The sequence below is a fragment of the Ctenopharyngodon idella genome, chromosome 5 (genome assembly GCF_019924925.1).
Source record: "Ctenopharyngodon idella isolate HZGC_01 chromosome 5, HZGC01, whole genome shotgun sequence".
Taxonomy (NCBI): domain Eukaryota; kingdom Metazoa; phylum Chordata; class Actinopteri; order Cypriniformes; family Xenocyprididae; genus Ctenopharyngodon; species Ctenopharyngodon idella.
The window spans coordinates 18,499,181-18,513,353 of NC_067224.1; the positions used below are offsets into that span (position 1 = coordinate 18,499,181).

At 37.0% G+C, this 14,173-nt stretch overlaps 1 protein-coding gene and 1 long non-coding RNA gene across 5 annotated transcripts in view; one reads left to right on the forward strand and one right to left on the reverse strand.

Moving 5' to 3' along the window:
• Positions 1–14,133, reverse strand: part of smarca2 (SWI/SNF related, matrix associated, actin dependent regulator of chromatin, subfamily a, member 2) — a 60,127-nt gene extending 45,994 nt beyond the window's left edge. For all 4 annotated transcript variants that reach the window (XR_007930121.1, XM_051892584.1, XM_051892583.1 and 1 more), the window contains exons 1-9: positions 13,977–14,133; positions 11,692–11,923; positions 11,368–11,497; positions 10,154–10,486; positions 9,320–9,418; positions 6,607–6,874; positions 3,526–3,652; positions 742–915; positions 70–243 (exon numbers count right to left, since the gene is read on the reverse strand). Coding sequence is in view for 3 of the 4 variants with exons in the window: in XM_051892584.1 (XP_051748544.1) it covers positions 70–243; positions 742–915; positions 3,526–3,652; positions 6,607–6,874; positions 9,320–9,418; positions 10,154–10,486; positions 11,368–11,497; positions 11,692–11,916 (1,530 nt within the window). In the remaining variant the exon portion in view is untranslated. The remainder of the gene's footprint in view (positions 1–69; positions 244–741; positions 916–3,525; positions 3,653–6,606; positions 6,875–9,319; positions 9,419–10,153; positions 10,487–11,367; positions 11,498–11,691; positions 11,924–13,976) is intronic.
• Positions 12,346–14,173, forward strand: part of LOC127512044 (uncharacterized) — a 63,595-nt gene continuing 61,767 nt past the window's right edge. Inside the window, exon 1 of the long non-coding RNA XR_007930122.1 lies at positions 12,346–13,180. This is a non-coding gene — a long non-coding RNA (uncharacterized LOC127512044). The remainder of the gene's footprint in view (positions 13,181–14,173) is intronic.

Consider the following 14,173-nt stretch of genomic DNA (forward strand, 5'->3'; position numbering starts at 1 on the left):
CATTTTTACATGAAGTCAGCAAAGACAATGAAAGAGGTTTTATAATGATGCTTGAAATGTGCATCATACCATCAGTCTCCTCATCCTCTCTTTCTCAATTCTTTCAGTCTCCTTCTTCTGCTCTCTCTCTGTGTTGGTGTGCCAGGTGGCGATGGCCTTGGACAGCTTTTGGATTTTTCCAGAGATGGACCTATGATATTCCTTGAAATCTTTTGCATGTTGCAGAATGCTGTTGAGATACTCCTACAAGAAGAAAAAAAGTGACACAACATGAATCAAAGAGCAAAGTCACTTTAAAATTTCTCAACCATTTGTGCTTTAAACAGTCATATAATGCTTTTTGTCTTATAAGTTTTCTTCCTGATGTTTTTTAACATTAATATTTTTCAAAGAAAAAATACAGTAAAACCAGTAATATTGTGAAATATTATTATAATTTAAAATAACTGTTAAAATAATTTAAAATGTAATTTATTCCTATGATGGCAAAGCTGAATTTTCAGCATCATTACTCCAGTCTTCAGTGTCACATGATCCTTCAGAAATCATTCTAATATGCTAATTTGCTACTCAAAAATGTGATTCCTCATGATGTGACCACTTTTAAAAGCACCTTTATCAGTTAGTCAATATGTAAGCACATGAATTGTGTATATGAGCATTTTGCTGTGGGAGCTTGTCTATTGTTTTATCAGCATATTGAGTGTGTTCAGTCCATTTATTTGATCATTCAGTGATCACCTGGTGTTTCTGTCGGCGCTTCCTCTCTTGCTCAATTTTCTGCTGCTTCTCTAGTTTCTCTGTCATGCGAGCTTCTCTCAGCGTCTGTCTCTTGCTGCGCTTGTAGGCCTTGGAGTTCAAGGCAGTCTCCAGAGTTGTGTCTCTGCGCATGCAGGCTACAACATCTAGCCTCAGCTGAAAGAGGAAAAAAAAAAAAAATCAATCATAGTCATCTGTGGCAAAATGTATTAAGCTAATGAGCTTCATCAAATGATAATCATATTCTGATGCATTTCACACATATTTTGTTCACAATTGTTGTTAATCATAGCAGAACAAGGCTGTGAATTGTGAGGAGAATGTGAGCTACGAATACAACAAGGGTGCCCTCTAATGGTGCGTTTCATCACACAGCATAAATTAAACATTCATAGCACAACTTTGGACACCATCACCATTCACACAATGTGAATAGGACAAAGCTCAATAGAACCTGCAAATCAAAAATATGCATGAGCAATTTTCACTTGGCTTATTGTATGATTTCATTACTTGTAAAGCAATGGCAAATGTGAGAGATTTTCATTAGAAGTGTCTCCCAATTAAATAAGTGTGTACTAAATTACTGGAAATATGCTTTTATCTAAATTTTATCAATTTTATGCGCCAGTGAAATTGAGTACTTATTATTTTCATTATTATTATTGACACATATTCTTGGGTCAATGATATGTAAGAATGTCAATGGTTTCAAGAAAAGCTTAAATTCAATAAATCTAAAAATGCCATACAGTGTAACCATATGTACATACAGTACCCTCCACTAATATTGGCTCCCTTAGTAAATATGAGCAAAGGTGGCTGTGAAAATAAATCTGCATTGTTTATCCTTTTGATCTTTCATTAAAAAAAAAAAAAAAAATAAAAAATCACAAAATTCTAACCTTTCATTTAAGTAAAACAATTGAAAATGAGGGAAAAAGCTCATTATGAAATAAATGTTTTTCTCTAGTTCACGTTGGCCACAATTATTGGCACCCAAATTATTGCAGCGTCCTTTTGCCAAGATAACAGCTCAGAGTTTTCTCCTATAATGCCTGATGAGTTTGGAGAACACCTGACAAGAGATCAGAGACCATTCCTTCATACAGAATCTCTACAGATCCTTCAGATTCCCAGCCTCATGTTGGTGCTTCTCTTCAGTTCACTCCACTCATTTTCTTTAAGGTTCAGGTCAGGGAACTGGGACGGTCACGGCAGAAGCTTCATTTTGTGCTCAGTGACACATTTTTGTGTTGGTTTTGATGTTTGTTTTGGATCATTGTCCTGATGGAAGATCCAACCACGTCCCATTATAAGATATCTAGCAGAAGCAGTCAGGTTTTGATTTTTATCTGTTAGTATTTGATAGAATCCATGATGCCATGTATCTGAACAAGATGTCCAGGACCTCCAGCAGAAAAATAGGCCCACAGCATTAAAGATCCAGCAGTATATTTAACCGTGGGCATGGGGTACTTTTTATCCCTGTGTGCACCAAACCCATCTAGTGGGTTTGCTGCCAAAAAGCTCTTTTTTTAGTTTCATCTGACCATAGAAGCCGGTCCCGTTTGAAGTTCCAGACTTGTCTGACAACTGAATCTGAATCCTGTTTTTGGATGAGTGAGGAGGATTTTTCTTGAAACCCTCCCAAACAACTCTTGGTGAAGTAGGTGCTGTTTGATCATTTTTTTTAGGCTTTCTGAGACTCAAGACTCAACTAATCTCTGCAATTCTCCAGCTGTGATCCTTGGAGAGTCTTTGTCCACTCAAACTTTCCTCCTCACCATGCATTAGGACGATTTAGACACAGGTCCTCTTCCAGCAGATTTGTAACATCTTTAGTTGATTGGAACTTCTTAATTATTGCCCTGATAGTGGAAATGGGGATTTTCAATGATTTAGCTATTTTCTTATAGCCACTTTCTATTTTGTGAAGCACATCAATCTTTTGCTGCAAATCAGAACTATATTCTTTGGTTTTTCTCATTGTGATGAATGATTAAGGGAATTTGGCCTTTGTGTTTCCTCATGTTTATACTCCTGTGGAACAGGAAGTCATGGCTGGACAATTTCATGCTCCTAGTCACCCTGGTGTGCTAAAAATGTAAATATGGATGGGAATATACTTCAGAGATATTTTACTCATAAGAATTTCTAGGGGTGCCAATAATTGTGGCCAACATGTATTGAAGAAAAACATTTATTTCATAATGTGAGTTTCCCCCCACTTTCAATTGTTTTACTTCGATGAAAGGTTAGAATTTTGTGAATTTTTTGGATGAAAGATCAAAAGGATAAACAATGCAGATTTATTTTCACAGCCGCCTTTGCTCATATTTACTAAGGATGCCAATATTTGTGGAGGGCATTGTGTGTATATATATTTAAGGTAAACATTTTTTAAAAAAAATTCATGAAATATTATTTCATCAATGTTTTTAAGAGTTGCACCACATGACATTAATATTAAAAGCACTTGAGAAGTTTAAAGATTATGCTAAACTACTTAATAAGTTTTCTTTTAAAGAATTTTGTTTTTTGCTTTAGTTATTTTTCTTCATTATGGTATCAGACAGTCACAATTACATTTTAATTGTATTCTCCCTGAAAAAATATAAAAAATTTACACAGAATAATAACATTTATACAGAAATTAAAAAACATGCTCATCATTAAGGAGGTGTACATACACTGTTCCACGAATTGCTTTTTTGAATAAATTAATAGATAAGAAAAAAATTGAGTGTCATGTCATTGACAAACCTGCCGCTGGAAGTTGAGCAGTCTTAAGGCCTTCAGCTCCACAGTAGCTTTCGTCCTCAGATCAGGTGGCAGCGACCCCGGCAGATTCTCCAGCTCCTGAATTCTGTGAGCAATCCTAGCCTGAAGGCTTTGAACAGAAATGAGATGCCTATCATGATCTGTTTTTTTAAGAATAACAGAGATTTCTAATGTTCATTAAGTGAAAAAAACCCCACAAAAACCTGTCAATCAAGCACAGATCACCAATCTTATTGTTGAACAGAGATGTCTCTGAAGGTGAACTTTCTAGACATTAATCACTTCTAGTAACCTCAGAGTTCTCCAGAAGTATAATAACCTGGAAGATCTGAACCTTTCAATCCACAAAAAAAAAATAGATAGTACAGACGGTAATAAAAAAAATAAAAAGTGTGTGTTGGTGACCTCAAGGTACATCAAACAATCAACACATTTCTGTTGTTTCAGACAGTGCAAGCCAGTGTAATCAACCAAGTTCTGAGGAACTTTTAGAAACCTCAGAGGGCTCCTCTTCCTCCTCTCACATTCATGAAAGCTCACAACCCCCCCACCCCCAAAACAACAACAATAGTTCTGACGGCATTTTAGAGACTGGAGAGCAACGGAATACAGTTTTCGTTTGGCTTGAATCTGTACTTAAATTTAATTGTCTCAAGAAGAGTGAGATAGTAAAACAGGATCAATGGACTAAAAAAATTACCTTCCAAAGCATCCTAATTTTAGGGAAATGGCTGTTTATTTTACAGTTTTTCTCAGTGGCTTTGGTGCATTTCTCAGATCACAAAACTACTCGTTCAACCTCCACATCATCTAGTTACTTGTTCACAAGATAAAAGCAATTTCTCATTCTTTTAAACAAATTGCAAATGCTTTGGTACATTCATGAATTAATTAGGCACAATTGTCCGCTGTTTCGTACATTATCAATTGCTTATGCCATGTTGATATTATACTGGTTTCCTGTTGAATAGTCTTACCCCTCAAAATATCTAGGCATTAGTTCCTTGCATAAGTCATTAAATGCAATATGGTTGAATTAGTTGTCATAAACTGCCAAGCATATTTTCTATACATTTCTATTAGACTTTTTTTGTAAATGTGTCCTGAATTGATGAATTGCGGAGGTGAATTTGAATTTCACTAGTGAAGGTAAATGTAAAGGGCTAGAAAAACCAATAATCAACCAGTTCTGTAAAATAGTCAGAGGTGCATCTCATGAAGCTTCATTTAGCAAGCATATATAGACGGAGCACAACACAGAGTTACAAATTCTAACAATGGAAAAACAACAAGGAAACAAACAGGGTCGACAGTCAGGAAGAAGAAGAGGAGTAAGGATGCGTGGTGGAAGGGTACGGAGGCAAAACAGTGGAAGAGGTCAAGATTGTAAACATGTTTCTGATGAAATAAGGGCCACTATTCCGGACCATGTTCTCAATCATGACATTTATGGCTGAGGCAGATTGAAAGGTACAGCTGAATGTTGGGAGAACAACCGTGTCCTCAATCATTCAAACATTTGTAGACAGAACAGGTATGTAATAAGACAATGTTCACTGTACAGTAATACAGTGTACTTACTGTAATGTTATATTACAGTAGACCACTTGCATTTTACATTATACAGTAAATATACTTTATAGAGTTATAGAGACATAATGTACCATATACAGTATGTGTGTGTATGCGTGATGAAGTGCAGATGAAGTGCAGTCTTGTGCATTTTCAATTATTGTTGTCAAAATCGTAGCCATAGTGTACATCTGAAAATATTGACAGAGTACACTGTTATACTTGACAACAGGGCTAAACATTTTGACTATCTTGTTTGTGAACAATGACACAAGGACTTGTCATTCTGATGGCACTGATATGTTCAATAACATAAATACTTACTTTTAAGAGATGAACTAAGGATTTTGAGCAAGTTACAGTCTTTTGCAGGTAATCCATTGTGTGGTGCTGTTTGTATGAATTGCTTTGAGAAATGAACTTACTGGTTTGCAAATCTTAAGGATGATTCAAGAAATGTACCAAAGTGGCTAAGAAAAACTGTGAAACATCTGAATGTCTCAGTTGAGCATTATTTGTTTTTTCGGTTTATTTCACAATGGATTCTTTGGTAAACTAGTGGAAATTTGACGCAGGCTTTCCAAACAGTCTTTTTTTGAAAGATATGGACCAGACAGTAGAGCAGCTACATGTACTGTATAACTCCAAAAAGAGTTCCACATCTAATACTTATTTCATATGCAATATTGTTACCCAATCATAGCAGTGGCCAGTTACACTGAGGAGACGTGCCCCTTTAAATGGATTGTTTAAATCAGAGGGCAAAAACCAGGGTAGAAAATTGCCTTTTTAGAATTTCCTAACATTATAAGTGCACTTCAGGAAACATCATAAAATAAAATAAAAAAATGCAATTAATGACCCCATTAAAGGTGCAATGTGTAAAATTTGGGAGGATCTATTGACAGAAATGCAATAAAATATACATAACTATGTTTTTAGTGGTGTATAAAGACCTTACATAATAAACCGTTATGTTTTTATTACCTTAGAATGAGCCATTTCTATCTACATACACCGCGGGTCCCCCCTCCATGTCAAGTCGTCATTTTGCGCCGGCATGTTTCTACAGCAGCCCTAAACGGACAAACACTATACAGAGGGCGTTTCTTCACTATGTCGTTCTTATAATCGTTCGTGTTTTTAGAGGCAGCTTGTATAGTCACTACGTTGAATACGCACGAAGAAGAAGTAGTAGTAGTAGTCGTCTGGTTTATTAGAAGCAGAGACCGTTCTATGTTAGAAGTAAAACCTCATTGCTTGACTGGCTAACGTACTCTCTGCTGTCTCAGATGATGACATCTTTGACTTGTGTCAGCCAGACGGCCACCGTAGCTTCTCTATTTTGCTTCGAAAGGGAGGGGCGAGCTGCCGTTGGTTGCAGTTCGCAACATCACCACTAGATGCCGCAAAAATTTACACACTGCACCTTTAAAGCAAGTGTAGATTGCTTAGTGTAAATTAAGTTGAATTTAATTACTAATTACATACCGGTATTCTCTCTCTTGCAAGAGTTCGACAGGGTCCAGACCCTGAGGCTTCTGAATCGGGGTGATGCGATTCTGTTTCTGCTGGAGCTGGATGATGAGAGAGGGCTGGCCTGGTCCAGATGGTGGCTGAGGTTGGGGTTGGGGAGTGAGAGAGGTGCTGGGCACAGGTTGTGTGCCAGTGGGGGCCAGTGGGGGAGCTGGAGACGGTCTGCCGCTGGGAGCTGGGACCGCCAGCTTCTGTGGAGTGCTGGGGGTCTCTGTACCTTGACCTGAAAAGACAGGAGATATGGTTTGTGAATGTCTTGTGAGATTTATCAAAATGTCACGTCTATTAAAGAAATGCTACTAAATCCCAAAATGCATTAAGCTTCTAGTGATTCAAAATGCTGTTGTCAGTACAATCAATATAATGCACCATAATGAAACGGCATAAGTAATGTCATATATATATTTCAGTAGTCCATTGTCGTTAGGATGTTTGATCATACTCAAAGAGTTCATCAAAGCTGTTGTTGACAGGTTTTAAGACAGTTCAAAGCACAGTGTGAACTGAGGTCCACTTCTGACAAAAAATCTTTACAAGGACTCTTATGACCTGTTTCAAGCCAAGTTCAATGCCTTTGAAGAAACTGCATAAAGGGCATGCAGTCCCTAAATGAGAGCATGCACACAAGAGATGATACAAGAGCGTGTTCAGAAGAACAAAAATGTCTCTGGATCTTTATTTCTGGCTAATCAGTCGCTGAACCCGCCATGAGGGCTTTTCATAAAATGCAGGGAAAACGTCAATTGACCTGAGATCAATTGAATTTTACAAAACTATAGCCAATAAGCAGCGCATTAGAATTAAACCAGGCTAACTCGCCACTTGAAAAAGAAAGATGAACAATGATCTATAATTTGTGTGAACTTCAGTGACTTTGCCATAAAGACAGCAATCCATAAATGAATCCTCTGTCACTTGAAAGCATATTAACGAGGGGATTTATCCCATGTAAGGTTGTCCCTTGGCATTTTCATTTAAAAGTTTTAATCTTTTTTAAAGTTTCACTCATATAGAGCATTTTGAACATGTTTATGTGCACATGAATATTATATATAAATCTGAATTTTGTTCATATTTGAGCTGTAGCGAATAGAAGACTGTATTACATTACATACAAACATACAAAAACAAAATACATCGATATATAGATTTTGTAAATGTCTTGTTTTCCGAAAGGTTACCTGCTTACTTCCACAACTCAATTTTGTCTGCCATTTTTTATGGGCATAAATGGGACTGCTTTGATTTAATTATTAAATGCACCATACAGTAATATATGGCAAGAGTGAGCAGATTAGAGCAGCAGGACAAGAATGTGCATAAGTGTCTTAGTTACATCAAAGGTTCACTCAAAATATGCTGATTATATACATATAAATATACAGAAATATTCCAATATGTAAATGTCTTCTTCAGGCTTGTGCTTTTACCAAATACCAGAATGTATTTGGATTTGAAGGAAAGCATATACTACATAAAACTATTGCGTTGGAATTTTAAGATCTGTTTTATTTGTTTTTGTGGTTTTACAGGGCTTGACAATAAGGATGGCCCGGGGCCAGTGTAAACGACGCTCAGGACAGTTGACGGAACTGTCGCATTGAAAGTTTATCGTTTACACATGTTTTTAAATCTTGTAAATTTAAACATTCAAGTGATTTTTAACCATTCAAATTCAAGCACAAAAAGACACAAAAGAAAAACTCAATTCAGTACTCGTGCATTGTTTTCTGTGGGCACACACACAAAGAGAGCAGCGTCTCAGACAGCTCTGTGTTGGTGTGCGAGTACTGAATTGAGTTCTCATTTGCGTCTTGCTCTTGCACAGAAAAATACACACAACAAAAGTATGTCAAAAGTATGCCTGTATTAGCAAGTATTCACGTAAACACTGTCGGTTATGCCTTACTGAACATAAAAAAATGAGAAAGAAAATGTATGCGTATACTACTCAGTATACTGGACCCGTGCATTTTATCTTAAAGTGACAGCAGCCTAATATACCTACATGCCGTCTGTGTCATTAATGTAAATCAAACAACAAAAGACAAAGAGAAAATCACTCACTGATCTTGACTGAACAAATTTTGCAGCTTTAACAAGGATTAATCTATATTTAATTTATACAGTGAAGACTGTGCAGTTATTTTACATTTGATTACTCAATTTCTGTACATGAATACTGTTAAAGTTACCTGAAAAAACTAAAGCACTGTTTATTTCATTTGTATCTTTGTTCTGTTGTATTTATTTGAGCTATTGCTTGTAATTTGTCTGTTTGTTATTATTTTATTACTGAAGACTCACTTTTCTTCAATACTTTTTAATCTTTCTATTAGTTAGGCTAGTAGTTTTTGCTGTGGTATTGAAATTGGAATCAATCAAGAATTGTGAAATTTCAGAGGTACCTAAAATTTTGGTGGCTTATTTATTATAATTTAATATTATAATTAGAATATTATATTTATAATAATTAGAATAAATTGGCCAAAAATTTTTTTTTTTTTTTATTTGAACCACTGGCCCGACCAGTTAAATAGTCAGGTAAATATGGGAAAAAGAATGCATAAAAAGAAGTGCAGACAATGTTTTTTCACTGCACTTATATCTGTTTTTATCTGTCTGTATAATAAAAAAAATAAAAAAAATAAATGCATCCCACACTCACCTTCAGGCCACGGTTTGGGCCCAGAGCTCTGGGTAAGAGTCTGCATGGCTGGAGAGGGACACGGGCCAGTTGCAGGCCCTCCATGAGGCATTGGCATACCTAGCAAAACAGAACAAAGGCTGAATATTAATTAGGGAAAGAAGTGCAACACAAATATAATATGATTACTAGTTTTGTATGCAACACTGTCAGTTGGAACAGGCTTTAAATCATTATAAAAGTTAAGAAACAACTTTCAGTTTGTTCTCTTCCCTGTCAGACTCCTACGCTGTTGATGTAGTGAGCACAGTGCAGCGCTTCCGGGTTCTACATCAGAACACTGACTCAGTATTGGCTGACGATGTACACGTGAGCAGCACAACGCCTGCGTGTGATGCTGATACAGGAGCTGGCCAATACAGTGCTGGCGTTCTGACGTAGAACCTGGAAGCACTGCACTGTGTGTACAACGTCAACAGTGTAGGAGAATGACAGGGAAGAGAATAAATTGTTGAATAAAGTTGTTTTTTTGTTCTGTTTGTTTTCTGTGCACAAAAAGTATTCTTGTCGCTTCATAACATTGAGGTTGAACCACTGTAGTCACATGGACTATTTTAAGGATTTCTATCTTAACGTCTTTCTTTACTACCTTTCTGGTAGTAATAAAATGGCATTGCTGTGTATAGGGAGATCAGAAACCTCTCAGATTCTTTGAAAATATCTTAATTTGTGTTCCGAAAATGAACGAAGGTCTTACAGGTAGAGGGTGAGTAATTAATAACAGAAATTTCATTTTTGGAAGAAATAACCCTTTAACTTACTGGCTAACATCAAAATGGCCAAAAACATATTCACCTAGAGGTCTGTTGTAGGGGCCAGTGTTGACGGGCTGCTGCTGCATTGTGGGGAGGCTTCTCTTGCCCTGCACAGCTAACTGCAGATTCTCGGGCAGAGGCTGACCACGGCCAAGGATCTTGTAAGCCAGGATTTGAGCCCTGAGTTGCTGTAGCTGGACTGGGCTGAAGGCAGACTGACCCCTAGCCTGCTGTCCCATCCCCTGCGGATCCATGGGCATCATGGGCGACTGACCCTGAGACATTTGCGGCGGGGTCGGCCCTCCTCCTGACATAGGGCTAGGCACATGCTCCGGCACCTGGCTCATTGGTGAGGGATGAGGGGACATGTATCCTAATAAGCAAAACAAAAAAATGTGTATCCTGTATTTATGACGCTGACTGCTGTTAAATTGGTCAGTTGTTTGTTTTTCTTTTGTTTGTGAGTGAAAATGTATTGATATTTCTCAAAAGTTCTGTTTTTTTTTTTATTTTGTGTGTACAAATTTTAATTAGCAAAAACAAAAAACAAAAACAAAACAAAAAAAACATGCATGCATAAGTAATATTTATGGTGTGGTCACATTTACCATTGATCTGTGAAATTTCGTGGGCAAAATCTGCATGCTCTGGAGTTTCACATGAGGCCAAAAAAGTTCCCCACACAGATTTTGAAAAGGGTTCAAGTTGGTCAGACAAATTTGTCGCAAGCAACACAAAGATGCTCGGTTTGAAAGTGACTTCTGTGTGAGCTGTGCTTCATGCATCTCTACACTATTGACAATGGACCTTTAAGCCCATAAAACTGATGAAATTTCGATAATATAACCGCACCTTGAGGTTACTATCAACAACTTTTAAACTTTATCTTCATTAAACAATCTATGACTGTTAATTGCAGAATATTTAATTATTAAAGATTAATTTACGACTGTAAAAGGTACAGATCAGAGAAAAGGTTCCCTTGGTAATGAAGAAAGTAAAGGACAAAGGATCATAGGAATGAGCATATGAGGATAATTAATTACTGTAACATAAACGCAGCACCAAAGATAAGTACACAAAAAATAAATAAATAAACATATCAGATAATTGTCTTAATCACCTCTGAGGCCACTGTAGACTAAAATCCTTCAATGTCGAAAGAATAAGAGCCTCTAAAATGGCTATAATTAAGGTTAAAATTATAACAGCTGAGTGCTTTGTTATTATAATGTGGCTTATTTGTAATTGCACCTTGACTGTGTTGATCCATAGGGCTCTGTGGAGGACCCATGCCACTGTGCAGAGATCTCATGCCCACCCCCTTCATCTGGCCATAGTGCATATCGTCTCCCATCCCCTTCTCATGCATTCCCTCCAATGGCTGAACAAAGGCAAGAGATTAGTCATACATACTGATGGCATACTGGGCTGGTAACATCAAAAAGACTGTCTGAACCTGCAACAAGTGCCTTTACATTTACATGTACTTGTGTTATTTTTTTTTTCTGTTTTTGCAATTACTAGACAACTATTGATCTATTCTAATATTATCAAATGTCAAAAGCAATCCTCTACCTTATGCATTGGGTGCATGTCCTGTGGATACTCTCCAGTCCCTTGGCCCTGCATGGCATGCGGGATGCTTGGGGGCCCTGGGCTGGGGCCCATCATGCTGTGTACAGAGCCAGGAGAGGGGCCGGGTCCAGGGCTGGGCCCTAGGATGGGCCCCGGAGACAGGCCAGCACCTGGTGAGGGACCAGCATGGGACATCCCAACCGGTGGCTCATTGGGGGTCGACATCTATCAGCTGAGAATATGGGGGGAAAACGAAGAAAAGCTTGAACCAACTGTAAATGAAGGATTCTCACTATTGTCCAAAATACCAAACATTGTTTGGCATCCAAAATACAGCATTTTGCATTTATTACTACCAAAAAAAGAAGCAAAATAATAAAAAGTGCAAGTCAAATATATTTTATGAAAAGAATGGTTTGCTTAAAGCCACTGTAAATTGCTAATAAACTTAAAGGGATAATAATGAAAATTCTAAAGATATTTGGAAGAATGTTTGTAACCAAGCAGATCTTGCCCCCCATTGACTACCATAGTAGGAAAAAAAAATACTATGGTAGTCAATGGGGGGCGAAATCTGCTTGGTTACTAACTTCTTCCAAATATCTTCCTTTGTGTTCAGCAGAACAAAGAAATGTATACAGGTTTAAAAACAACTTGAGGGGGAGTAAATGATGACAGAATTTTCATTTGTGGGTGAACTATCCCTTTAATATTATTAATAAACTATATATTAATGTGGCAAGTTGCTACATTGTTTCTCAAAGCTACAGTTAGGCTAATTAATTTAATTAGCAAATAGAATAAAACAGAATTAAAGCAAATGGAATAAATGTTTATTCTTATGATTAATATACGGAACTATGCATAACATTTGTTGTCTTTTATCATTAAAAAAAAAATAATCCAAGAGAGACTGTGCATTACAGTCTCTTGTGGCTTATTGCATCATTATATAAATAACCTGAAACCAAGTTCTGTCATAATACCGAGGAAATGTATGCAGTAGTATTATGATATTTCAGGGTCCACACTTTTTGACTAATGAATTTATTTTTATTTTTTCTAGCCTGGAAAACAGCATTTTGAAAATTCCTGATTTTTACATGTTTTTCATGATTTTGGGAACCCCGATACTTGTAGTAGTACAAAATGGAAAATGCCCAAACCATTTTTTATTAAATAAGTTACATTTATATTATAATATTGCTTTATTATTTCTATTATTATTAACTCGCCCACTCAAATAAAGTAAAAAATACATTTCTGAATCATAATTATTTTTTCAAATCTTGCTTTATCATCATCATTATTATTATTATTATTATTATTAAAAACAATCACATAAAGGAAACATGCAGAGGGGGTTAAAATAGAGTTGTTCCCGCGTCATTTGTATAACAATGATAGCAACAACCCGCGCTGGTTTTGGACACGCCCCCCGAGCGGCGCTTCAGAAAATGAACAGGATCATAAGACGCCAATGATGACGGTAAGGATGTAAGGGAATGCACAGGGTGAGATAATGGTACACTTTTATCATGTAAAGGCACGTTAACATTTAATTACACTCTCTACTTAAAATTACAGTAATTATTCGCTTATCTATGAACGATAAGAGTTCATTCACGCAAAGCTTCCCAAACGGAAGAACTAGGAATAAACAATCCGTTGTTGAATGCACAAATGCGCTCATGCAGGCCTATGTTTAATGTCAAAAAGCATAATGGCGAAAACTTAAAAAAAGCAACTATTAATTAGGAGTAGTCAGTGTCACCCGGCCGCAATATTATAAGCAAAAAGCTTATTTAAAAAAAGAACCAATGCAATTAATCAGTAAACAAACATATATCCCGGTGCAGGGGAGTTATATGGAGAGAGTTGCTCTGATCGGATCATGGCTTCCTCGACCTGCTGTCATGACTGTCTCCCCCTCACGCCATTGCAGTTTCCTGAAATCTCAAACTTTCAGGGACCTTCCAACCACAGCGCACTACCAAATGCATATTCATAGCAGATTTTCAGTTTCCTGACATTACAAACATGTTTTGCATTCTTAGAGAGGCAGTTTATTCACCTGCTTTTATAATGTCAAAGTTAAAAAGCAAGCAAGCAGTAAAGCCCCCCTGTCTAATATTATCGAGCAAGCAGCTCGCTAACCGCCTGTACAGTTATATTAGCATGCTAGCCTGTTACATTTTACCAGCAGAAAAATGGCAAAAACGCTGCCCACTGACGTATATGCATCAGTATAAATGTCCAAGCAAAGAGTATTTAAACCCAATTACCTTCTGCGAGGTAAACAACACAATAAAACCTCTAACACATTATTTCAGCTTCAAAAATATGACTGCCATATGTTGGTCCCCTCCCCCTTCTGTTTGCTGACAAGTTGAAGTTCGTGTTTTTTTAGTGTTTTGTCATTTCTGATTCGTTGAGAGCGCAGGAAATACAGTCGTTTCTATCATGTGATTGGCTGAGGGAG